The sequence below is a fragment of the Vulpes lagopus genome, chromosome 21, assembly GCF_018345385.1.
Source record: "Vulpes lagopus strain Blue_001 chromosome 21, ASM1834538v1, whole genome shotgun sequence".
Classification (NCBI taxonomy): Eukaryota; Metazoa; Chordata; class Mammalia; order Carnivora; family Canidae; genus Vulpes; species Vulpes lagopus.
This window is the reverse complement of record NC_054844.1, coordinates 2093553-2118438: the sequence shown is the minus strand read 5'-3', so window position 1 is coordinate 2118438 and position 24886 is coordinate 2093553. Positions and strand designations below refer to the sequence as shown.

At 43.5% G+C, this 24886-nt stretch overlaps 2 protein-coding genes across 2 annotated transcripts in view; one reads left to right on the top strand and one right to left on the bottom strand.

Moving 5' to 3' along the window:
• Positions 1-24886, bottom strand: part of CACNA2D4 (calcium voltage-gated channel auxiliary subunit alpha2delta 4) — a 114904-nt gene that overhangs the window by 45142 nt on the left and 44876 nt on the right. The window contains exons 19-26 of the mRNA XM_041736936.1: positions 20876-20937; positions 19740-19807; positions 17523-17568; positions 17333-17430; positions 15068-15161; positions 6842-6937; positions 4621-4748; positions 299-379 (exon numbers count right to left, since the gene is read on the bottom strand). Of these exons, the coding sequence (XP_041592870.1) occupies positions 299-379; positions 4621-4748; positions 6842-6937; positions 15068-15161; positions 17333-17430; positions 17523-17568; positions 19740-19807; positions 20876-20937 (673 nt within the window). The remainder of the gene's footprint in view (positions 1-298; positions 380-4620; positions 4749-6841; positions 6938-15067; positions 15162-17332; positions 17431-17522; positions 17569-19739; positions 19808-20875; positions 20938-24886) is intronic.
• LOC121480396 (60S ribosomal protein L21-like) lies at positions 3679-4261 on the top strand. The gene has a single exon (XM_041736940.1). The coding sequence runs from the start codon at positions 3716-3718 to the stop codon at positions 4196-4198; it is 483 nt and encodes a 160-aa protein (XP_041592874.1). The 5' UTR covers positions 3679-3715; the 3' UTR covers positions 4199-4261.

Genomic DNA, 24886 nt, shown 5'->3' with positions numbered 1-24886 from the left:
GTGAGGAGGTCTGTGTTGTGGTCTCTGTTCTGGGTGACCTGGAGCAGATCTCCTAACCTGCCTGAGCTTCATTTTACTTCATCAATCCTTTTAGATCTCGGGTTTTATGGTTTTCTAAATCAAATAGCTCAGGAGGACTCCCTCCTCCCTTGGTCCCACAGTGCCCCTTGGAAAACGTACAGCCTGAGGACTGTGGCCCTTGCCAACCGCAGGCAGGGTCTTCCTGCTATTACTGGGCCTTATCCTCGACATTGACTCACAACTCCCCAACCACAGTGGCACAAAGTGCAGCTCCTACCTGCAGCAATGGCTGTCTTCTTGTCCACTGTTACGGCCACAGCTGTGCTTGCTGTTACTACCATTGGCTGGCTTGGACCTTCTGGGGAAACAAAAATTGCCAAGTGACTATCTAGTGACTGGGGAAGAGCCAGTGGTTGGGTGGTGGGTGCGTAGGCTGAGAATGCAACAGAAGTCCCAGGTGAGGGCATTCCTTGAATAAGTGAGGCAGGGAGTATTTGGAGAAGCCATTGCTGTGGTGGCTGCGTCACCATCAACTACTAGTCTTTGCAGAGTGCCTCCTGAGTGTCAGGGACTGCCACCTTTCCATGCAGATCTGGACCTGCCAGCTAAGTATGTCATGGCCCCTGGCTGCCTGGACAATGCAGTGTTGTCCACATCATTAGGGCATTGTGAGTGCTCTGTCTCAGGGCAGCAACTGTCTGCTGGTGGTTGCCTCACTTGAGCTCGGGGACCCTGCTGTGACCCGTTCTCTCAGCACATGTTCCACCCAGAAGACTTGCATTGCATCAAATGACTCTTTCCAGCAGGACAGGCTCTATTCCAGATCTCGTGGTGGCTGATCCTGGGTTGTCCTTCATCAGTCACTTGAGTCAGGGTGACATTGACAGCACCTCTGGAGGCCAGATGCCAGGGCTGCACCAGGCACAGGCAGCGGGCAGGTGCCTGATGCATCTGAGGCTCTCCATAAATCCTGGTCATTGGTGGCCGGCTTGCCACCACCACCCCATCATCAAGCCATGGATTTCACTTGCTTTACAGGCGGTTACTGCACTTCTGGGACACTCTGCCAGGCTCTTGAAGGGCAAGGAGCTTGCTGTGAGCTGCTTTCCTCACCTCTTTTAGGAGAGTCAGGCCCCCATAGGTGCAGAATTTAGGTGGCAGTGTCAGCTTCACATGAAAACAGAGCCTTCTGGCTCTGCAGTGGTGTGGGTTAGTGTATGACCTTGGGCTTTTTAATCTTCATCAGTTCAGGGTCATGGCTTAGTTTTTCAAAGCATTCCAGTCTACAGGCCAAGTTCCACTACAATTCCCAAGAAAGGGGCAAAATTTCAACAAGTGCTGTCTTGTGAGAATGTCTTTATATCAAATGTTGCTTGAGACAAATAGATCATGAGATGCTTATGTGGGGTTCATCTACTGCAGTGGAACTTGAATCGTGTTTTCTCCTATCCATTTCACTAAGATCATCCATCACACCTTGCTAGAATCAAATACCTCACAGAAATCCAAAGTTACTCTGATTCTAGAGGCTTAACGATATGTAGCATTGTCGATTCTAGGTCTTTGCCATGATAAAACCACAATAAACACAGGAGTCAGCTTCCTCACCTTGCTTCCAGAAATGTCTAGAAGCAGGAGGGATAGGCCTGAGGCCCTCAGGCCTTGGTGAGACTCAGCTGTGTGCGGGCGGATTTCCCAGGCACTGGTTGCAGGAGACAGTTCCATGTGGGCTGAACTCAGCCCACCAGGCTCCAGGCAAAGAGCGACAGAGGCAGCCTGGAGAGGCAGAGGGGAGCCTCCATTTGCTCTGGAGGTGACTCCTCTGCCTCTTCAGGGTCCTGCCCCCCCCATTAAATGAAGCTGTGGTTGTTTTCTTCCTTGGGGGAGAATGGGAGTGGTGTGCAGAGGTGCCCACGTGTCTCTAGGCACAGGCAAGAGCTAAAGCAGCAAATGAGGGTGTGAAAAGAGAGCAAGCTTCTGCCTCACTACTCAGCCGTCCCCCCTTTCAGGGTTACCAGCTTCCTCTCTTCCCCTGGCCACTTAGTTTCCCACCTACGACCCTCCTACCTCGGCCACGAAAAGCAGCCCCAGCAGCCTTCAGGGCCCAGTGACAACATAGGTAGGAGGGAGCCATCACCATGGGCTGGGGGCAGGGGCCAGGGCTTTAACACCGAGAACCTCCCCAGGATCCTGTGGGTGGGAGCCCCTCCTTGGGGAGCCCTGAGGCTGCAATACAAGGTGACAGGAAGAAGGAGCTGCGTCTTTCTGGCTCTGGGGGGTCACGTGAGGAGGGGACCATTACCTTGGCTGTGGGAGCCTCCCTTGTGGGCCTTCACTGGGAATAACAGCACTTGCTCCCTCTTCCCTTTCCTGCTTACACTCAGGACAGGAAGAGATCCTAGGCTTTGGTGGGCAGAACTTGGATTTAGCCCAGCTCTGTGGCTCCCTAGCTGTGTGGTCCTGGGCAAGTCATAGAACCTCTCTGAGCTCAGATTTTTCATGTATCAGAAGAGGAGTAATAACAACACTTAGACAATTGTGCAGACTAAATGAAGAACAGGCTCTAAAATGTCTTATAAAGCATATCAGTGATGCATTCAGTTGGGGTGGAATAGACATCGGATGGAGAGACGGGCTTAGGCTCAAGGTGGAGAAGCCATCAAAGAGGGCAGAGAGGGGGACCTCCTCCTTGAATCCTGCAGCCCCAGGAGAAGCCCCTGGAAGCCTGGATCTCCCTAGCTGTCAGCTTAGGGCACTTCTCTATCGGGAGGCTGGAGGAGGGTTTTGGTGGAAGTGGCTGTTGGAGGGTTTTGGTGGAAGGGCACCTCGAAGGGAAAGCACAACTGGAATGCAACAGTATTCCAGGTATACTTACTCCTCTTCCCCTCCTTCTCCTCCTTTTTCCCTCTCCCCCCACTCGTCTGTCCTCTTTCTCTTTCTCTCCTTCCCCATCCTTCTTCTCTTCCCCCATCCTCCTACTCCTCCTCTCCCTCTTCTCGACCCCCTCCCCCATCTCTGCTCACTCGGAGCTGGACACAGATACTCCCAGATCCTCTCACTCCACTGTGCTGGGGTCAGTGACCTTGCTCTGCTGCAAACCCCTGGATGAGTCCCTTAATCTCTCTGGGCTGTATAGTCTCTTCAGGTGTAAATAAAGAGGGTGAAGCTCTGCATCCTCCACAGTCCCTTTCTGTTCTAAACATTTTGCAATTTTCTTGATGCTCTGTTAAAGTCGCTTAATTTTTATTTTTGGGGGGCTGTTTTTCAGAGTGTGAGCTAGGAATTGGGAGTTGGATGCCTGCAGCTCTGAAATACTTTCTGGGCCTTGGACTACTAGGGGTTTGGTGGCTTGGTCCATAGGACCAATCTTGGCTGACCTGCTTCCTACCCCTCGAGCCCCCAGTCGCCTGCCAGCCAGGAGGTGCCCCATTATTACTGGAAGGTCCTGAAGAGCAGATGGGGAGCTGAGTGTCACAGCTCCTGGGAAACCGTAAGGGAGTGGAGACCAGGCTGCTTTCTCTGGGAAGAAATGCAATGGGACAGTGAACCTGGTAAGTACAGCAGTTGCCTGATGGAATAAAGTCTGTTACTTTCATCTGAATAGTTTAAGGAACTTTCAAAGACACTCAGATGTTTAGAAATAGAAGAGTCTTGCCTTTTGGCCGGAACCGCCATCTTCCAGTAATTCGCCAAAATGACCAACACAAAGGGAAAGAGGAGAGGTACCCGCTATATGTGCTCTAGGCCTTTTAGAAAACATGGAGTTGTTCCTTTGGCCACATACATGCGAATCTATAAGAAAGGTGATATTGTGGACATCAAGGGAATGGGCACTGTTCAAAAAGGAATGCCCCACAAATGTTACCATGGCAAAACTGGAAGGGTCTACAATGTTACTCAGCGTGCTGTTGGCATTGTTGTAAACAAACAAGTTAAGGGCAAGATTCTTGTCAAGAGAATTAATGTCCACATTGAGCATATTAAACACTCAAAGAGCCGAGATAGTTTCCTGAAGCGTGTGAAGGAAAATGATCAGAAAAAGAAGGAAGCCAAAGAGAAAGGTACTTGGGTCCAACTGAAGCGCCAGCCTGCCCCACCCAGAGAAGCACACTTTGTGAGAACCAATGGAAAGGAGCCTGAACTGCTGGAACCTATTCCCTATGAATTCATGGCATGATAACTGTAAAGAAAATAAAAGACCTCAGGATTGTAAAAAAAAAAAAAAAAAAAAAAAAAGAAATAGAAGAGTCTTAACGATCAACCTTTCCTATTTGTCTCTACTTGGAATATGGGCTAGAATCCAGCTCTTCTTGACTTCCAGGTCAAATCTCTTTCCTTTGTGCCATGCTGGACTTTTAACTTTGGCTGTTGGCTAGAGGATAAAATGATCTGTTCTATATTCAGAGTAGAGGCCAGTTGCCTGGTAAGGCATGGGCGAGCTTTCTCAAGTTGCTACCATGTGTCATGAGGGAAGGTTGGAAGGCAACCCAGAAGTGTGGACACTCTGTTCCATATCTACTCTTGTTTCCCACCAAGAGCAGCAGGAGGGGGCATGCCCCGGTCCCAGCTCGGCCCCAGGAGCACGGGGTTACAGATTACCTGGTCCCTCTGCCGATCGGAGATTGAAGACAAAGCTGCCAGCAGGCTGCTCAGCAGCTTGGCGGTACCACAGAGGGAAGTGGTCCATGGTGAACACACTGTCCTCATCTTCAGGAGTCAGGAACTTTCTGCAAAGAGACAGATTTGGTACCTTCCCCACCCAAATCAAGGAACATTCTCTTTTGTCACACAAGGTCATCTTGGCTGGGAGAGATTCATCTCTGCTTTGGTAGAGTTGCAGGCAGAAAATATAAGCCCCTAACTGTTTTACCCCAGACAATATTCCTCAGCAATTCCTGCTTTTTCCAGAATCAAATGCAGTTGCACCTGATGGCACATTAGTAGCTAGAGGAGGCATAGAGCCTGTACTGTGAAAGGAGACTTTTTTTTTTTTTTTTGAAATGAAAACTCCTTTGCCTGCTGGGTTTATTTCTTTTGGATATAGCCTAATTTCTTTTTGTTTGACTAATTGGCATGTTTGAATGGGGCAATTTTATAGTGAACTCTATCACAGCACTAATAGAAGGGCATAAATTCCCCCAAAATCTTTACTTCAAAAGTCATTCCCTCTAGGGTTTAGGATGCATTATGAGTTATCTTTTTCTTGAGCAGCTTTACCTTGCTAATTATGGTTTTGCATTCCCTGAACACACAGCAGCCAGCAGAAGGGGTGTTGGTTCAGAAGCAGAGTGGGAGGTGGGGAGAAGCTGGTTTGTGGATCAAAAAAGACACTGGATAACCCACAAGGTGGATAATTGAAGTTTGATTTTAAGAGTGGTTGGCTTATGTACTCCAGAAGCTACCTGCCTTGTCGCACAATTGCTGGCTGCCAGTCACAGCATGGTCTAGGTGAAGGGAGCCCTCTGGAGTTGCATGGTGTCTGTGCGGCCATTCGTGGTGGCTGCATTAATAAGCCAGGAGGGTCTCTCTGTACTGAGATTTCCATCTTCCATACTTGGAAGCCTTTCAGAGAGGGTGCAGGGGAATGCTGAGGATGCCTTCACCCCCTTCCTGCCAAGTGTGGTTCACCCTGTCCAACTTTGGCCAATGAAATGGGTATGTGATTTTCTGAGTGGGGGTAGAAGTTTAAGGGGAAGAGGAAGTACAAGTGGGTGGCCCACTGGAGGGGTCGTGAGTGTGGGGAGGTCAGCTCCCCACACTGTTTAAGGCCTTCGGGTGAATCTACAATTCACCCACCAGATTCAGTCCATTAAATCATTTGCTGTGTCTCTAACAGGGCCAAGGAAAGGGTTAGCGAGGCAGAGTGCTCTCCTCTGTTCACCTCTTCTGGCAGTGAGGGGAGGTGGGGAGGGGAAAAGCAACTAGATTTGTTTTCCTAGAAAGCGGAGGCTTTCTAGCAAGTGTGGATCTGTCAGAGTCCTGGAAGAAGCTCAAAGATGGCTCTGTGGCCGTGTGCTTGCATTCAGGGAGAGGAGCAGTGAGCAGGTGCGAGGCCAGGACCGTGCAGTGCCTCCTCGGCCCTTCCCCTCTGAGTGCCTGGTGGCCTCTGCCTATTTGAGTCTCCTGGTTTGCAGAGTGGCAGGGGCTCTGCTCTCCCGACCCTACCCCCCAACCCCCTTCTCTGGCTCCCTTTGCTGAGGACACTCCACAAGCTGACCTCCCAGAATCCAGGCTTGGCTGGGAGCAGGGTCTCTCAGCTTCAGCACTATTGACATTTTGGGTCAGACAATGGTTGTGAGGATGTTTAACACCATCCCTGGCCTCTGCCCACTAGATGCCGGGAGCAAGCACCCGTCCCCTAGCTGTGACAACTAAAAATGTCTGCACACATTGAGAAAAGTCCCTGGAGTGAGGGTGGGGGAAATCAGCCCCAGTTGAGAATTGCTGGCCTAGGGGATGTGTAAGTTGTCAATAAAGGAGGGGATGCAGCCAAATGATTTAGCTTGTCGCATACAGATTGGTCCCAGGGGTAACAGCTTCTGGGTTTCCCTTTGTAGAAGTGATTAACCCTTACAACCTTAGTGTCCTTGCCTGTTTGGGCCACTGTCCTTTCTCTCCTGGGGATGCCTCCAGGATGCATCTAAGCGTGGTAGAAGTCGTACTTTTCTGATGCTCCCAATCTGCAAACCACAACCCTTCTACCCTCTGTGCACGCACCCTCCCACCCCCCCCCCCCACCCCCGATGCTGAATCTGCCTGCCCACAGGCTGTAGGATCACCCTGCAAGGATCGCCATCCCGGGGTACTCAGCAGGACTCACTTGTCAGAGACCTTCTCAGAGCCCACAAACAAGCTGCTTCTGAGGAGGCCGGCCCGGGTGCCCAGGAAGGCCATGTCCACCGCTTGCTTGGACTCACTGTAAGGTAGACAGAGCAGGTATCATTACCACACAGTGCAGCGACAGGTGTAGGAAGGGGGCACCAGGAGCCCGGGGAAGGCCTGCAGGCCTCTACTAGTGCCTGGCCTGATCTACCTGGTGGTGAGGGGCAGGGTGCAGGCAGGCAGACTGGTTGCTCAGGGGGTTGCACACACATGCACTGTCCATCCATGGTGAGCATGTTTGTTGCATCTGGTCAACCTGGTGCCCCTGGGCAGCACCTTCCTTTGTTAATGGGGTCCCCTGGGGCTCTGCCTTTATGCCCTTTTTTTTTCCTTTTTGCTCCTAACATGTCCATCCAGGTTTTGGGGAGAGTTGGCTCTGGAAGACAGAAGGAATTCAGGAAAAGAGATGTTGTCTTGGGACCTCCGGAATGGGAACTTCTCATGACCAACACTTATAGGACACTTCACGGTTTTAAAAACTTTTTCACATGTTTACCTTCTTATTGAAATGTGAAAGGAAGAAGAGCAGACGCTATCTGCACTCACCTACATGAACCCAGTGGACTTAATAACCTTGCCAACAAGATTTGAGAAAGAAAATCCATTAGCTAGCTGGAGTGTAACTCTACTTCCACGATGATAGCACCAGCATGAGAGTCATCATTTCTTTCTTTTTTTTAGATTATAGTTTTTTTGAGATATAATTGACATAAAATTTTAAGATTTTTAAGTGTTCATCATGGTTATTTGATTATATATATATATAATTTATATATATATAAATAGGCTCCTCCTATTTATATATATAAAAAGGCTCCTCCCTTTCACATCATATCAGGTATTTATCTTTTTTGGGGGGAGGTGAGAATATTTAAGTTCTACTCTCTTAGCTAATTTCAATTATACAATACTGTATTATCAACTACAGTCACCACGTTTTAATTAGACCCCCAGGTCTTCTTCCTCTTGTAGTTGAAAGAGTGTGCTGACCACTTGCCCCAGCAGCCCACAGCAATCACTTTCCTTCTCTCTGTTTCTATGAGTTTGGCTTTATTTTATTTTATTTTATTTTATTTTATTCTTTTATAGATTCCACATATAAGTGATACTATGTAGTATTTGTCTTTCTCAGTCTGGCTTGTCTCACTTAGCATAATGCCCTCCAGGTTCATCTAGATGGTCACAAATGGCAGGATTTCCTTCCTCATGGTGGAATAGAATTTCATTGCATATATATACACCACATCTTATTTGTCCATTCATCCACTGATGACAGGTTGTTTCCATACCTTGGCTATTGTAAATAATACTGCAATGAACATGAAGGTATAGATACCTCTTCAAGACAATGGTTTAATTTATTTCCTTTGGATAAATAATCAGAAGTGAGATTGCTGGACCATATGGTAGTTCTATTTTTAGTTTTTTGAGGTACCTCCAAACTATTGTTCACAGTGGCTATACCGTTTCACATTCCCACCACTCTACTACCACTCAGGCACTCCTGATGCAATTCTTTATTCAAATGTAGTAGAGAATAATCGAATGAGACTCCTGCACCCATAAATCAGCCTCGACAATTACCAGCCCATGCCAATCTTATTTCATCTATAGCCTCCCCTGGCCCCTCAACTAGATTATTCTGAAGCAAATCTCAGATATCATTTCATTGGTAAACATTTTAATTTCTATCATTAAAATATAAGGCATGAAAAAATCTTTAATGCTATTATCACACCTAAAAAACTCCATAATTCCTTAATAGCATCAGATAATCCAATAATCCACAATCCTTTTTTTTTTTTTTTTTTGTTTTTTAGCTTATTTGAATGAGATTCTGACTAGGGTCCTCAAATTCATGTCTCATTTCTTTTTTTTTTTTTTTTTTTTAAATTTTTATTTATTTATGATAGTCACAGAGAGAGAGAGAGAGAGGCAGAGACACAGGCAGAGGGAGAAGCAGGCTCCATGCACCGGGAGCCCGATGTGGGATTCGATCCCGGGTCTCCAGGATCGCGCCCTGGGCCAAAGGCAGGCGCCAAACCGCTGCGCCACCCAGGGATCCCTCATGTCTCATTTCTTTCCTCTCTTTCTCTTCTCTATCTAGATCTACAGCCAGACATTTATATTTATTGAACTATAATCCACTTGCCATATACTTCATCCATTTGAAGTGTGTAGTTATGATTTTTGTATATCCACGGAGTTGTGCGGCCATCACCAACCAGCCTATTTTAGGACATTTCATCATCCCCAGAAGGAACCCCATATCTATTAGCAGTCACCTTTAGTCACTTTGAACCTTTCTCTCTCCTCTCTCCCTCTCTTCTCTTTTCCTTGCAACTTCTTTGCTGGAGTAGGTCATTTGTTCTGTAGAGCTTCTGCTTTCTGGGTTTAGCTGATCATGATGCTGTGGTGTTATGCTCTCTTGTTCCCTGTATTTCTTATAAACCAGCAGTTAGACCTACTGGCTGGATCAGATATAGTTTTGAATTACTATAGGTGGTGTGTTCTTTGTCAAGAGGCACCCACTATCTGATTGACTAGAGGTTGCAAAATAAGGACATTGCTTGATTCCTTTCTTATTTTATTTGTACCTGAAATACTTGTATAAAGATGATAAACTTCTCCTCATCAATATTTGGTTATCCTGAGATGCAATTTGTACAGGAGAGGCAGGATAAATAATTGAGTGCCTGCTTATTCACCAGTTTCTAGAATGAGTTAGCTTCCTAACATCTTCTGAAGATGACCAGAAAGGTTTTTTTCCTCCTCAGTATCATTATGAACACAGGATATAAACACATTTATTTAATATGTTTTAATCTGTTGTAGTTGTCATTACTTTTACTGCTCCCATTGTCCTATCTGTAACCAGTAAGAGCCACTTCATTTTGGTTCTGGGGTCCCCCTGGCACAATGTCATTATAGTCTTCAGTAACTTCTTCCTTCTGATTATGACAAGATGCTCCTGGCTTATTTTGTACACTTCCTGGCCCTGTCCTGAATCAGACATTTCTCCAAGGATTGCTGACTCATTTTAATGAGGACTTCTTAATTTGCACATTGAAAGTCCACAATCCAGCTCTGGGGTACTCATTGAGGTTGGTCTTTTTGGGTCAGGGCCAGGATATCCCTTTTGTTTCTTTCAGAGAAAACACATCACAAGTTCATTGATAGTTCCAATTCATATTCAGCACTACATCTTCTTTGATTTAAAAACTTTGCACCTCTTTTTTCATTTGTTGAAAACCTTGCTTCCTAATGACATTAACATAATACTATTTGCTCTATCCAACTATATAGTTTGAGAAAGCAGTGTCAATATTGTTTCTAGCAATGTGGTTATTGAACACAGTTTAAGATTTTATTTATTTATTGTTTATGGTTCAGTTTTCAAGTCCCTTGAAAGAATTCACCTATTGTTATGTCATGAACTTGATATATAACTAGGTTTATTTCGTTTGCTTTAGAATTTTCAGAGCTTATTTTTTAAAATCTGATTTTGTTTTATGATGATATAAAGCATTTACATGGTTCCAAAATCAAATATGCAAAATAGAGCATATTCATAAGCCTGTCTTCATCCCCGTTATTTCACTCTGCCTAAAGTAATCTTTTTTATTTGCTTGTTTATTGTTCCATTACAAAAATATATGTGCACATATGTATATACATACTTGCATCTATGTTATAAACATATAAACATATATGTGATATATGTGAGTAACTATGAAAATATATTTGCATCTCCTCCTTTTAAATAAATAGTGATGGTATTATATATACTTTTCTATGTTATAAACATATAATGTTATAAACATATAAACATATAAACATATAATCTATGTTATAAACATATAAACATATATGTGAGTAACTATGAAAATATATTTGCATCTCCTCCTTTTAAATAAATAGTGATGGTATTATATATACTTTTCTCCATTGGTGAGACCATTCCGTTGCAGCATATAGATTTCCCTTTTTTTACAGTTACATAGTATTCCATTTTGGGGATCTACTATGGTTTATTTAATGAGGCTCCTACTGATGGATTTAGGTTACTTATTTATTTTTAAAAGATCTTGCTTATTTATTCATGAGAGACACAGAGAGAGGCAGAGACATAGGCAGAAGGAGAAGCAGGGTCCCCATGGGGAGCCCGATGCAGAATTCGATCTCAGGAACCCCGGGATCACACCCTTAGCCAAAGGCAGACGCTCAACCACTGAGCCACCCAGGAGTCCCTGGATTTAGGTTATTTTCTGTCTTTCACTGTTATAAATGGAGCTGTAACAAAAAGCTTATGTATATATCTTTTCTTATTTTTACTAGTATATCTTTGGGATGCATTCCTAGAAGTGATATTGCTGAGTCAGAGTGTAAATGCATATGTAGTTTGTTAGATATTATCAAATTGTCCTCTATAGCCTTTGAGACATTTTGTATATCCACTGGCAATATATAGGAGCCTGATCCCCCCACAGCCTTGCCAGCCATGAACCACAACAAACTTAGATGGTTATCAATCTGATGAATGACAAATATAATCTTGGTATACTTTAAATTTGCATTCTTTTTATTATGAACTAGACCGATCTTTTTTTTTTTCTTCATATATTTAAGGACTATTTGTATGTGTTCTCTGAACTACCCATATTTCTTGGTCCTTTTTCCTATAAAGTGGTTGGTTTTTTACTTCACTATTTTTGAAGCTCTTCATTTATTGTGAATATATGATGTAGGGATAGTAAGCTTTTATTTGTTATATAAGTTGCAAACATTTTTTTGGTTTGTCATTTCTGTTTTCACCTTGCTCACGTTTTTATTTTTGCCAAATAAACATTTTTATGCTGTTTAATTTGTCAGTCATTCTTTTATTGCTTCTGAATTTTGAGTCATCATTGGGAAAGGTTTCCTAATTCCTAGATTTTAGAGCAATTGACTCATTTTTATAGTACTTATATGGTTTCATTTTTTTTACATTTAAATCTGAGTCATTTGGATTTTATCCAGGTGTACAATGTGAGGAAATAATACAATTTTATCATTCTCCACATGGCTCTCAAACCAATTATTAAAGAGTCCATTTTTCTCTCATGATGGTCTGACATGATGTCTTTCCACATGCATTTAGATGAATTTCTGTATTTTTAAAAAGGTTTTATTTATTTATTCATGGGAGACAGAGAGAGGCAGAGACATAGGCAGAGGGAGAACTAGGCTCCCTGTGGGGAGCCTGATGCAGGACTCGATACCAGGACCCCAGGATCATAATCTGAGCCAAAGGCAGATGCTCAGTTGCTGAGCCATCCAGGTGCCCTAATTTCTGGATTTTCTATTCCATCCCATTGGTATGCCTTTCTAGTCACGTGTCAATACTACACTTTATAGCGATTTTGTCATACTGTTTTAATACGTTGGTAGGACCAAACTTCTTTTGTTGCTTTGCTGTTTCTGGAATTTCTTGACTCTTCTTCCAGATAAACTTTATAATCCATTTACCTGGATCCAGAAAAATAGTGATGACATTTTTATTGGGATTGTTATATTTATAAATTAACTTAGAGAGTATTAATGTCTTCGTGATGTTGATGCTTTCTACCCAAAAACACTGAATATATCTCCCCATGTGTTCAAGTCAACTTTTGTGTCTTCCAGGAGTATTTTGTAATTCTTCTTATGTAAGCTTTAGGGCATATTTTATTTGTTATACCCAGGTGTTTCATTACATTCTGTTTTTTGCCCTCTTGAATGTTTTTATCTAGTTTTTGTTTGCATAGATTAAGGATATTAATTTTTGAATGTTCATATTGTAACCTGCTACTTTACTAAATTCTCTTATTGTTTATAGTAGTTTTCCTATAAATTCTTTTGGGGCTTCCAGATACATAATCTTATCACCCTCTTAAGCAGACATAATTTACTTCACCCTTTCCAAATCTCATTGCTTCTATGTGCATTCTCTTGTCTGGCTACATTGACTGATACTTTCTGACCTTGTTAAATAGTAGTAAGGATATGGGAATGCCTGTTTTAGTCCTGTCTTTAGTTGAGAGAGCCTCTAGCTCCACTCAGATGTTGACTTTCAGGCTTAGGTTATTATTTTTTTTTGAATATTTTTATTTTATTTTTATTTATTTATTATTTATTTTTTAAAAGAGTTTCATTTTTATTTTTTAAAGGTTTTATTTATTTCATCGAGAGAGAGAGAGAGAGAGAGAGAGACAGAAGCAGAGACACAGGCAGAGGGAGAAGCAGGCTCCATGCAGGGAGCCTGATGTGGGACTCGAACCCGGGTCTCCAGGATCACGCCCTGGGCTACAGGCGGCGCTAAACCGCTGAGCCACCCGGGCTGCCCAAGATTTTTATTTTTAATAAAATAATCTCTACACCCAATATAGGGCTTGAATTTATAACCCTGAGATCAAGAATTGCATGCTCTGTAACCTAAGCCAGCCAGGCACCCCTGGTCAATTTTAATTTTATTGACTGGTTTTAAAAAACATGCATGGAGGGCAGCCTGGGTGGCTGGGTGGTTTAGCGGCGCCTTCAGCCCAGGGTGTTGTTCTGGAGACTGAGATGGAGTCCCACATCAGGCTCCTGGCTTGGAGCCTGCTTCTCCCTCTGCCTGTGTCTGTGCCTCTCTCTCTGTATCTCCCATGAATAAAATCTCTAAAAAAACATGCATGGATATTAATATTTGTTCAAATATCTTTTCTGCATCTATAAGTGTGATTATACGCTTTTTCCCCTTAGCTTTATTAATATGCCATTTTATATTAATTCTCCAGGTCTTCTTTTTCTAATATACATCTTGGTTAAGAATATTTGTTCTTCAGTGTCTCTCAACATTAAAAATGTCTCTGGCTAATTTCTGAACTTAGAAAGATGAAGATCATGTCCTTCCTCTCCAAACCAATGATCCAATCCCCTATGCCTCAGAACCAGGCTGCCTGGTTTTGACTCTGGCTTCACCACTTGTGAGGCATATGACCTTGGGCAAGTTGCTTATCTCACTCTGCCTTGGTTTCCTCATTTGTAAAATAGGAATAATGATAGTACCCATATTGTAAGGTGGTTATGAGGCTCATTAGTTAACATACACCAAGTACTTCGTACTTGGCCTGCTATATTCTCTTTGTGTTCTCTAGTTTTATTTTGTATAGGTAATACATTTACATGGTTCAAAATTGTACCAAAAAATTATACAGTGAGAAATGTCCCTTACATCCCTGTTTTAGTTACCCATTTTCCTAATGAGAAGCAACCAATGAGAACTCTTTCCTATTTGGCCTTTCATAGATGTTTTATATACATACATGTACAGATATCTGTGTTTTGCTTCCATTTTATAGAAATGGTATACTGTACACAGTGTTCTGCATCATGCTTTCTAAAATAGGTGATTGTTTCATATAAAATTCTGTTGTTTTCATTAAGATAGCATTAATTGAGTGTCCAGGAGAGGTTAGACATCTTAATGATGCTAATGTTGAATCTTCCTATTCAGGAACAAGGTATAGTCCGCTGTATTCTTGACCTCATCAATTTCTTGCACCCTTCCAACATGCATGTGCACACACTTGTATACACACACACTCACACAAGCCATTCATTTCTGCTTTCTACCTTGTCCACTAAATATGATGCCACTAGGTAAAGGGAGTGAGGAAATCTAAGGCCCTGGGAAAGACCAAGGAAAGGCCAAGGCCAAGTTTGTATTTCATAGTGTCTTGACTTTACTTCCTGGAAACCGGGTCTTGATCTGCTTGAACCACTCTTTCCAGGGTACTTGGCAAATGGACTCAGACAGCTACAGCCCAACCTAGAGAGAGGTGTTCTTGGAATGGAACTACTGCAGTGTGGGTAGGGGATCTGGACCTACACCCGGGGGGACCTGCACTTGGTGCTTTTCCGGGGGGTGGGGAGCAGCAGCATGTGTGGGGTGTGGAAGCTGTGCCAAGTCCCTGCTTTACTGGGTCCATGTGAAGGTAGCTCTCACTCCCCCAATGTCTTCCCACTGTCATCACATTCATCTTGGACCCAGTTGTCTCCTGAGCTATCAGCCAGGTAGTGGGAGGGACCCTGACAGCCAAGGGAATCCTGGGGGTTGGAGCTGCTTCTCTTTTCAGAACCCTCAGCCCTACCCCGAACATACTCAGAGGCGTTGAGAGCCAGCGCTGTCCAGTAGGCTTCCATGGGGGCTGTAACCACCGCATCAAGCAGTACCTCCCGTACCAGCTCCTCATCACCTGGGGGCAGAATAAAAGATCAAACCACTTATGTCCTCCATGATGATGAAAACAGCTCACCTGCCCTTGTGAGGAACCCCGAACTTTAGGAATTGGGATGTGCCTCATAAACAAGTATCTGGGGCTTGTAAAACTATCTATGTAAGCTTGAGGAAATCGTGTTGCCTCTTTTAGCCTTCACATCTTCAATCACAAGCAATATGTGAGTAGAACTGATTTCTAAGGCCCTTCTCAGTTCTGGTATTCTGAGATTAGAACCCCTTAATGACATCAGACCTTGACCTGAATCCAGGCCACCTCTCTCTCTGCTGCCATCAGTCTGCAACTTGATCATCACCCTCCCAACACACTGGCCTTTTGCCAGTTCTATGAATTTGAATTTGCCTCAGAGTCTCTGTGCATGCTGTTCCTTGGTCTGGATGCTTTCCTCCTACTCTTTGCATGGGTGGCTCTTTTCCTTCTCTCTTTTTTTAAAAAAATTATTTACTTTTATTGAGGTAAAATCTACATTAACTAAATCAACTAATTTAAAGTATACAAATCCATGGAATTTCATACATTCACAGTGATTTGCACCATCACTTCTGTCCAGATCCATATTTTCATCATCCCCAAAGCAGATCCTGTACCCTTGAAGGCACTTGGGTGGTTCTTTTTCATCCTCAGCATAAGTAACACTGTCTGACAGAGTTAGGGGTGATAAAGGATCCCATACAGCATCCTATTCATGGCACTTGCCACAGTTTGGAATAACCTACATCTACATACACATGCTTGCTTCTTTATTGTGTGGCTTCTCCACTGGATTACAAGCTCCTTGAGAGTAAGGGCCTCGTCTATTTGGGTCCTCTCTGCAGCTTTAGTGCCCACCCCAGGCCTCGCACAGAGTACATACTTAGTACAGATTTACTGATGGAATGAATGAATGAGCTAATGAGTGCCTTGTTGGGCCAGCATGGGAGGCAAAGTATTCCTTTGGGGTGATACTTATGTGTCAGGATGACCAATTTCTCTTCCAAAGATGAAGAAGAGGGACCCCGCTGAGGGTGTGGCCCTGTGATTTCACCAGTTGCATCTGTGTTGGGAAATTTAAGATTAGCCTGAGAACCAGGCACTGGAAAACACTCACAAACTACAAGACACCATCTGTCCAAATGTTTCTTTGCTGAGATGAGGACTTTAGGGTAAAGAGCATTAGCTACTGGTTTGGCGGCCTACTGCTAGGTGGTGATAGGGGCAGATCTATGGACAGGCTGATGCCCTTATACTATGTGTCTCTTTGGAGCCCTAACAGTGCCCAGGTGAAAGAGGCTTACAGTGATCCCAGTCCCTGACATGTGGTTATACTCATGCTGCACAGTGCCAGGAACACTTAGACAAAGCTGGTTCTGATTTTTTCTTTGAAAATCTCTCTGTTTTCCCTAAGCCATGGGTGAGTTCAAAGGATAAGGCTAATTGGCAGTAAATAAATTCCTCAGTGGCTCAGCCATGAAAAAGAGTGAAATCTTGCCATTCGGAACAACATGGATGGATCTAGAGAATATTATGCTAAATGAAATAAGTTAGTCAAGGAAAGACAAACACCATATGATTTCACTCATATGTGGAATTTAAGAAGCAAAACAAACAGAAAAAAGAGAAGAACAAAACAGACTCTTAACTACAGAGAACAAACAGATGGTTACTATAGGGGAGGTGGGTGGGGGGACGGGTGAAACAGGTGATGGGAATTAAGGAGGGCACTTATGATGAGCACTGGGTAATGAATAGAATTGTTGAATCACTATACTGTACACCTGAAACTAATAGAACACTATATTAATTATGCTTGAATAAAAAGGTCAATAATGGTAATGAATGTAATAAAATGTCAGTAATTCATCACTTAAAAAAACACATCAAGAGCTTTCTTATCAAGGTTAGTGTTTTTTTCTGATTTTACTTTAAATTTGTTTATATTATTTTTGATAAGTGACACATTAAAACTCACATGTAGTCAAATTTTGAGAAAAAGGAAAGGAAAGGAGAGACAAGAAAAGAAAAGGGTAGAAAAGAAAAGAGAGAAGAGAGAGAAGAGAGAGAAGAGAAGAGAAGAGAAGAGAAGAGAAGAGAAGAGAAGAGAAGAGAAGAGAAGAGAAGAGAAGTCCTCTGTGGGTGGGGTCAGCACTCACACTCCAGATCTGGGTCCTGTCCTGTCAGAAAGCGGACCATGGCCTCCAGCTGGCTGAGCTTCCGGTGGTCAGGGTCAATATCTGTGATGCAATAGATCCTGGGGCCCAGGAGAGTCATGTTAGCTCAAGAAAATTTCATCTTTCTCCCTCTCATTCTCTTGTCCTCACATACAGTGACCTTCTCACTTACCAATCACTGGCCAAGGTCAGATCTGGGTGAAGCAAGTCATGCAAGCCTGGAAGCAAAGCTCACACTCAGTAAGAAGCTCAGCCACTGTTGTGAGGTTACACACCTGACTGTTTACAAACAACTGCCAGGCAGCTTCTCCAGAGAAGGACTGGGTTTTATTCTTCCTTGTTCTCAGCTCAGAGTAGGAACTCAACCAATAGGATGGTGTTGGATTTGTACAGATCATGCCTTTGTCCATGTTGCTCCCGCTTTTTCTGAAACACTTTTTCTTCCCATTGCCTCATGTCCAAATCCTACCTATTAGGGTCTCTCTCAAAGGAGCTAAGACTTTGAAATCAGTTATTTTGGCTTCATGGGCTTCATTGTACCCAACTAAGCTAAATGGCCAGCCAAAAGAAGAGCCCAGAGATGGCCCATGTATGTTTGGTATAATCTCTGTAGCTTCATGCTATACCGACACTAACCGTGTACCCAGTACATGTTTGTGGATTGAATTAGTAAGGAAAAAATGCCCTTCTGAGCACCTACTCAGTTCTAAAAAATAAATAGGTGCTCAATTGGGGTCTGTTAAATTGAAGGAAAGGATGATGGAAATGCCAAGAGGGTATTTGTGGAGTCATTAAAAGGGGTACTGGATTGACATAGACTAAGGCAAATAGCTAAAGGGTGATGCTCCTTCCCCCACAGTAAGCCTGGCCAAGTCTATAGTTCTAAGCTTCTGGGTCACTGCCTGGTCTCACCCACAGAGGTGGGTGAGGGATAGCACCCTCTGCTCCCTGAAGTAATGTAATCTGAGAATATCTGGGTACAGGAAGAAAAGTATAGGAAGGCAGAAGACACCATAGAGGCTCAGGGAGTTTGATCATTTTGGGGACAGTGGAAGACAGAGAAGGAGAGAGAGATCCAAGAACATGAATATGTGTTGTGAAAGGGTGAATGCAGGGGGCAAAGAGGGTCTGCCAGGGACAGCTCCAAGAAAAGTCACATCTATGCTGGGATGTGAAGAGTGGGTCCAAATTAGCTGAGATAAGAGGGTGGGCACTGGAAAGGAGAGCATTTCATGGGTGAGCACAGCACATGGGAAGACCTTGAAGCATAGTGCAGGAAGAAATGACAAAAAAAAAAAAAAATCCAGAAGGCCACTGAAGGTCCTTTAGCAATGATACAATTTGATCTGGCATTTCTAGATAGGACCCTCTAGCAGAGATTTACAAAAAGGAAGAGGCAGGGAGACCAGTTGGAAGCTGCTTGGTTGTTCAGGAGAGAGGTGACAATGACTAGGGTGGTGGCAGAGAGACGGAGAGATGAGATGCACTCAAGGGATGATAAAGAAGAATGGACAGAATGTGATCATTAGATAAAACACTTCCTGAGACATCTTGAGCCCTGGATATTGGTTTTATGCTCTCAAGGTGCTCAGGCAGCTAGGAGTCAAGAAAAGGCTGGTTTGAGGGGGTGGGGCCCTTCTCTCCCATCCTTCCCCACCATTTCTCACTGCCCCTCTCAGTTCACGTCTCATAAGATCTCTGCTATGGGTTGAGTTGTGTCCTCCAAAAAGATATGTTGAAGTATGAACCCCAGTCCTTGTGACTGTGACCTTATTTGGAAATAGGGTCTTGGCAGATGTAGTCAAGTGAAGGTGAAGCCATCAGGTTGTGCCCCAAATCCAGTATGCCTGGTGTCCTACAAGGTTAGAGACCCACAGAGGGAGGAACCCTGTGATGAGGACAGAGGCTGAAGTCAAGGAATGCCTGGGTCTACCAGGAGCCAATGAGGATCCCACCCGGAGGTGTTGAAGGGGACACTGCCTCCAGAACTACAGGGTAATGCATTTCTTTTGCTTAAACCAGCCAGTGTGTGGTACTTTGTTGTGGCAGTCCTAGCTAACAGCTACAGATTTTTTCCTTTGTTCTTCTCGGCCTCCTCTGTCTGAAGTTCAGCTTTGTTCAGAGAAATACATCCCTTCGAGGCCCACCTCCTCTGGTCCAGCCAACTATCCACAATGGCAAGTCCTAGGCTTTGCCGGATTTGACAACTGACTGGCAGATCCTGCAGATCCACACAGACCCCCTCCTTGCCAGGCAGCCCTGCTCTGAGAGTCTGCCCTCAAGTCTGGGACCCGGGAGGCTCTGGCTCTGCCATAGGGTGGCCTTGCTCAGGGTCCCAGGAGAATCCGTTTCCCTCTACACTGCCCATCAGTAGTTGGCACAGACCCACCGTCTTCCGCAGATGTGTTCCCCAGGAGGATGTATTCTCCATGGCCCCGGGACAGCACCACTCCCAGACTGTGGGGAAAACAGAGAATACACATACTCAGCAACAGCAAGAGCCAAGCAACGTCCAGCCCACCTCCTTGGCCTCAGTGACTTGAAGTTTATGAGCTTTCCACACCAACAAGGGGCATGCATGTCAAACCCCTTGCCGGTTGTCCCCCCTAGAACCATTATCTTTTTTATCATCGGCCTTTCTTCCTGAGAAAGACCCTATAAATTCTATAGTCCAAGAGCACCCTCAGCTCCCATTTTAGTCAAGATTCATCCCAAACATCTCAGGGACCTTCTGAATCGTGGAGAGGTTTCTATGTTCACAAGGTCCTGCAAATAGGGAACCCTTTCCTGCCTGTTGAGCCCCACCGTCCTTCCTCTTTCTCCTGGTAGAATATTGCTTTCCATGTTTGCTGAAGATCTGAATTTCTTAGGGAGCTTTAAATGGTACTAGTGCTGAACCCCATCCCTGAAAATCTGAGTCCATTGGTTTGGGTGGGGCTGGGGCATCGGCAGTTTTGCCAAATTCCTCAAGTATTCTAATGAGCAGCCCAGGCTGAGCACTATACTTTATTGAGAAATGAGGTAATTCAGAGATAAAGGCTATATGTTTCCTAATCTGTAAAGTGCCTCAATTGAATACAGTTGGAAGGAACCCAAGATGTTTTCGAATTCGATCTTTCATCTTACAATCGCTTACATTGCATGGCTTTAAGATCTTTAAGTAGATGATGCGTTTTACCCTCACAAACCAGAAAGAAATACCTCCATTCTTGGCCTTGTTTTCAAAACAAGAATCAAGGGCAAAGGGCAGTTAAGTAACTTGACTAAGGTCACACTGCCTATTAGAGGTGGGGTTGAGACCCAACTCAGGCAGTCTGGCTCCTGACCCTGCATATTAGGATCATAGGCAAAGCAGGTCTAGACCCCGAGTTTCCTGAGGGCCAACCTGGGTTTTCTTCTATTACTGCAAAATTGCCAACTAAATGTGCATGGGTTCATCCCCAGACCTGAAGGTTCTGCCCTGAGTTGTTGGTATTTGTGTCCCAACCAGCCCTTCCCCTTCTGTATAACACATGGGCCCCTTACCTGAAGGGTGTGTCACTGATGTCTGTGAAGAAGTAATCATTGGTCAGGAAAAGAACTCTCTTCTAAAAGAGGAAAGAAAAAGTGCTTGATGAAGAGAGGAGCACCTGACCAGGCCCCCTACCTCCTCACATGATGCCTTGGGGTTTCATTACCTCTGTACCACTTCCCTCACCTCTGACCCCTGGCTGGGACCGCATGCACCTGCTTCTCCTCGTTGACGCCATCAGCAGGCCCACCATCGGGCCTGGCAAGCTGCAGCCATGGGGCTGTCTGATCAAAGGGACCAAAGTCTCCACCTGCACCAATCCCCTAAAAGTGGCTGCTAGCCACGTAGGGCTCTCCCTTGAAATGTGCGACTGAGGAACGGAAGTTTTAAGTTTTAGTTGAGTTACTATAAATTGGAATTTAGATAGCCAACGTGGCCAGCATAGGACAGGGTGGCTGGCGATGTCAGGGCTCATAGGGGACCGGAGAGAGGCCACCAGCTGGTGCTAAAAGCTTCTGGAGCTCCTTTGTGTAATGACTCACCTACAAACTCCCCCTTTCTGGAATACAGCTGAGGGGGAGGAGGCACCGGTCCCCCGTCCACTAAACCCCTCCTGGGGCCACATCACCCTTTTACAACTCCTTTTTCCTTGCAAAGCTGCCACCTTTTGGGTTGAATTTGTGTAAGCGAGGGCATCATGGAGCATACACTGGGCCGGGCATCAGGCCGACCCGGACTTAAGGCCAGCTAGCTGTTCACAAGCTGTGTGCTGTAGGGTCAGCAGCATCGCTGCTCTAAGCATTAGAGTGCTCGTTTGTAAGTCAGAACTAAGGACAGCAGCCTGCCTAAGGTCACTGAGGTTGTGAGTGTGTTGCTAGTGGTGGGGAGTGGGGCGGTGGGGGGCGGGGAGCAGGATTTGAAGCTCTGTGCACCTTTCTGTCTGCAGACCCAAGTTTAGGACCCTCGAAAAAGCCACAGGTTGGAACTGACCCCAGAGCTGTTCTTATTCCCTTCACTTCTCTCTGCTTTTCTTTCATTTCGGAGATTCAAGTGTCAGAAGGGGATGTCGTGGGAGTGGGATGGCAAAAAAAAGGGTTTGTTTCTATAGGAAACTAGTTTTAGACCAAAGCCTAGTGAAGCGCTCTCCAGGGTTGGCCTCATCCCTCGGCTGCCCTCTGCTGTCTCTGCCTCATTGGGATCCTCTCTGCAGTATCCCTCCAGCACAGCGGTCCTGCGGCTGCGATGGTCTTGGGAGCCTCATATTCCAAGGTGGGGCTGGCTTGAGTGTTGGAACTGAAGATCATCTTTTTAATTTTTTCTTTTTTCTTTATTAAAGAAAAAGGCAAAACGCACAGATCTTAAGTGTATTCCTCTAGTATTTTTTACCTCTAGTATTTTTGATAAATGTCCCCAGTCAAGATAAAGAGTGTTTGCATCCTCTAAAATCTCTTTGCCTCCCTCCAGTCCATCCCCGCCTCACCCTTCCAAGGGTGAACTGTTCTGAATTTTTTTTTTTTAACTGTTCTGAATTTGATCACCTTTGATTAGGTTTAGCTCCTTTGGATCTGGCTTCTTTTGCACAACATCATGTCCTTAAGGTCCACCTGTGTTATTATGTGTGTTGGCAGTGCATTTCCTTTTGTTGCCGAGTAGTACTCCGATGTGTGCGATATTAGCTTGCCTTTACACTCACCTGTTGATGGGCATCTGGGGTGGGTTTCCAGGTGGGGCTATCATGAATAAACCTGCTACAAACATTCTCGACCAAGTCTTCCTGTGGACATGTTTTGATTTTGCTTGATAAATAACAGGAATGTAATTTCTGGGTCACATGCTCAAAGTATGTTAGCCTTCATAAAAAGCTGCCAATCTTCCAAAGTTGTCTTTATTATACTTCCACTAGCAGTGTACGAGTTCCAATTCCTCTACATCTTTGTCAGAATGTGTCCTTTACAGAATCAGTCCTTTATGTTTTAGCAGAGGGTATGGACTGGAATCTGATTGCAGTTGAGTTTGCATTTCCTCGATGACTAATGATACTTGGTTTCATATGCTTCCCAGTCATGTGTAAGCCTTCATTTGTGAAGGTCTGCTCAAGTATTTTGCCCATTTCTTTTATTGGGTTGTTAGTCTTTTTGTTAACAATCTGTAGGAGTTCCTTATGTATTCTGCACACAGTCTGGGCCTTACTTTTTCATTTTCTTAGTGGTGCCTTTTGATGAGCAGAACTTACTGTTTTTGATGAAGTCTGGCTTATCAAATTTTACTTTACCCTTAGTTCTCTAGGTGTTTTGTCTAAGAAATCTTTGTACAACTTCAGGTTGTAAAGATTTTCTCCTATAGTTCCTTGTCGAAGACTTACAGTTCTAGCTTTTCCCTTGAAGGCTATGATCCATCTCAAATTAGTTTTTCTATGTGGCGTAAGATAACGGCTCACTGTTTATTTTCTTCATACATTTATTCAGTAGTTCCAGCACCATTTGTTAAAAAGATTTTCTTTCTCCATTGATTTGACAAGCTGTCTTTGTTGAAAATCAGTTGACAATATGTGAATTTATTTCCAGATTCTCTTTTTGTCTATTCTTGTGTCAATACCATTCTGCTTGGCTACTGTAGCTTTATAGTCAGTTTTGAAATCATGTAGTATGAATCATTCAAATTTGTTCTTATTTTTCAAGGTTATTTTGGGCATTTTAGTCCTTTGCATTTTCATATAAATTTTGGAATCACTTTCTCCAGTTTACTTCTTATTCTAGATCTAGAAGAAGTCTGTTCAAATTTTGATTGGGAGTGAGTTGTATTTACAGATCAGTTTGGGGAAAATGAATGGCTTGGCAATATTGACTGACAACTTGTAAACATGGCTATATCTTTGTATTTATTTAATTTTTTAATATTCTTTCCACAACGTTATGTAGTTTTCAGTGAGGTCATTTATGACTGTTAAATTTATTCCTAAGTATTTTATATTGTTTGATGCTATTGAAATTGGAACTTAAAAATAATTTAGTTCTAATTGTTTGCTGATATACACACACACATATGTATATATAAAATACAATTGATTTTTATAGTATTGACTTTGTGTTCTGTCAACTTGCTAAATTTACCTGTTAGTTCTACTAGTCGTTTCGCACATTCTTGGAATTTTCTATGTAAACAATCATCTCATCTGTGAATCCAGATAGTTAGTTGTACCTCTTCCTTTCTAATTTTTGTGTGTTTTATTTTGTTTCCTTGCCTTATTGCAGGGATAGATCCTGGCAGAGTCCAGTGCAATGTTGAACAGAGCTGGTGAAAGCAGACATCCTTCCCTTGTTCACACTTTTAGGGAAAAAATGTTTAATATTCCATCACTTAAAGTTAGCCTTTCATAAATGCCTTTTATCAGATTAAAGAAACTTCTTTTCATTTCCATCTAAATTTTGTCAAGTGCTTTTTCACCATCTATTGAGATGACCATATGGTATTTCTCCCTTATTCTGTTGATGTAATGAATTACACTGATTGATTTTTTTGAATGTCAAATTACCCTTACATTCTTGGGATAACTCCACCATGTGCTATTGTTGCCATTTATCTTACACTTGTGTAAATGATCAGCCCTACAATACAATGTCAAAATTTTTGTCTAATAGGTGTTTTTTTGAGCTAAAACGAGTAAAAAAAAAGTCATATTAATACACACATTTACCATTTCCAGAGATGTTTGTTTCCTCGTGTTTCCTCATGTAGATCTGAATTTCCATCTGTGTCATTTTTCTTCAGCATAAAAAACTTCCTTAAGCATTTCTGAAAGCATATCCTATAGCTCAGGTCTGACAGTGATAAACTCTGTTCTATTTTTTATAAGAAAATGTCTAAATACACATCATTTTGGAAGGATAGTTTCTTCATACTAAGACTTTTGGGTTGACAGTTATTTTTCCTTTTGACATTAAAAAGTTTTATTTATTTTATCGTTGTTGATGAGAAGTCAGCTATCATTCTATTATTGCTTTCTTCTAGCTTCTTTTAAGGTTTTC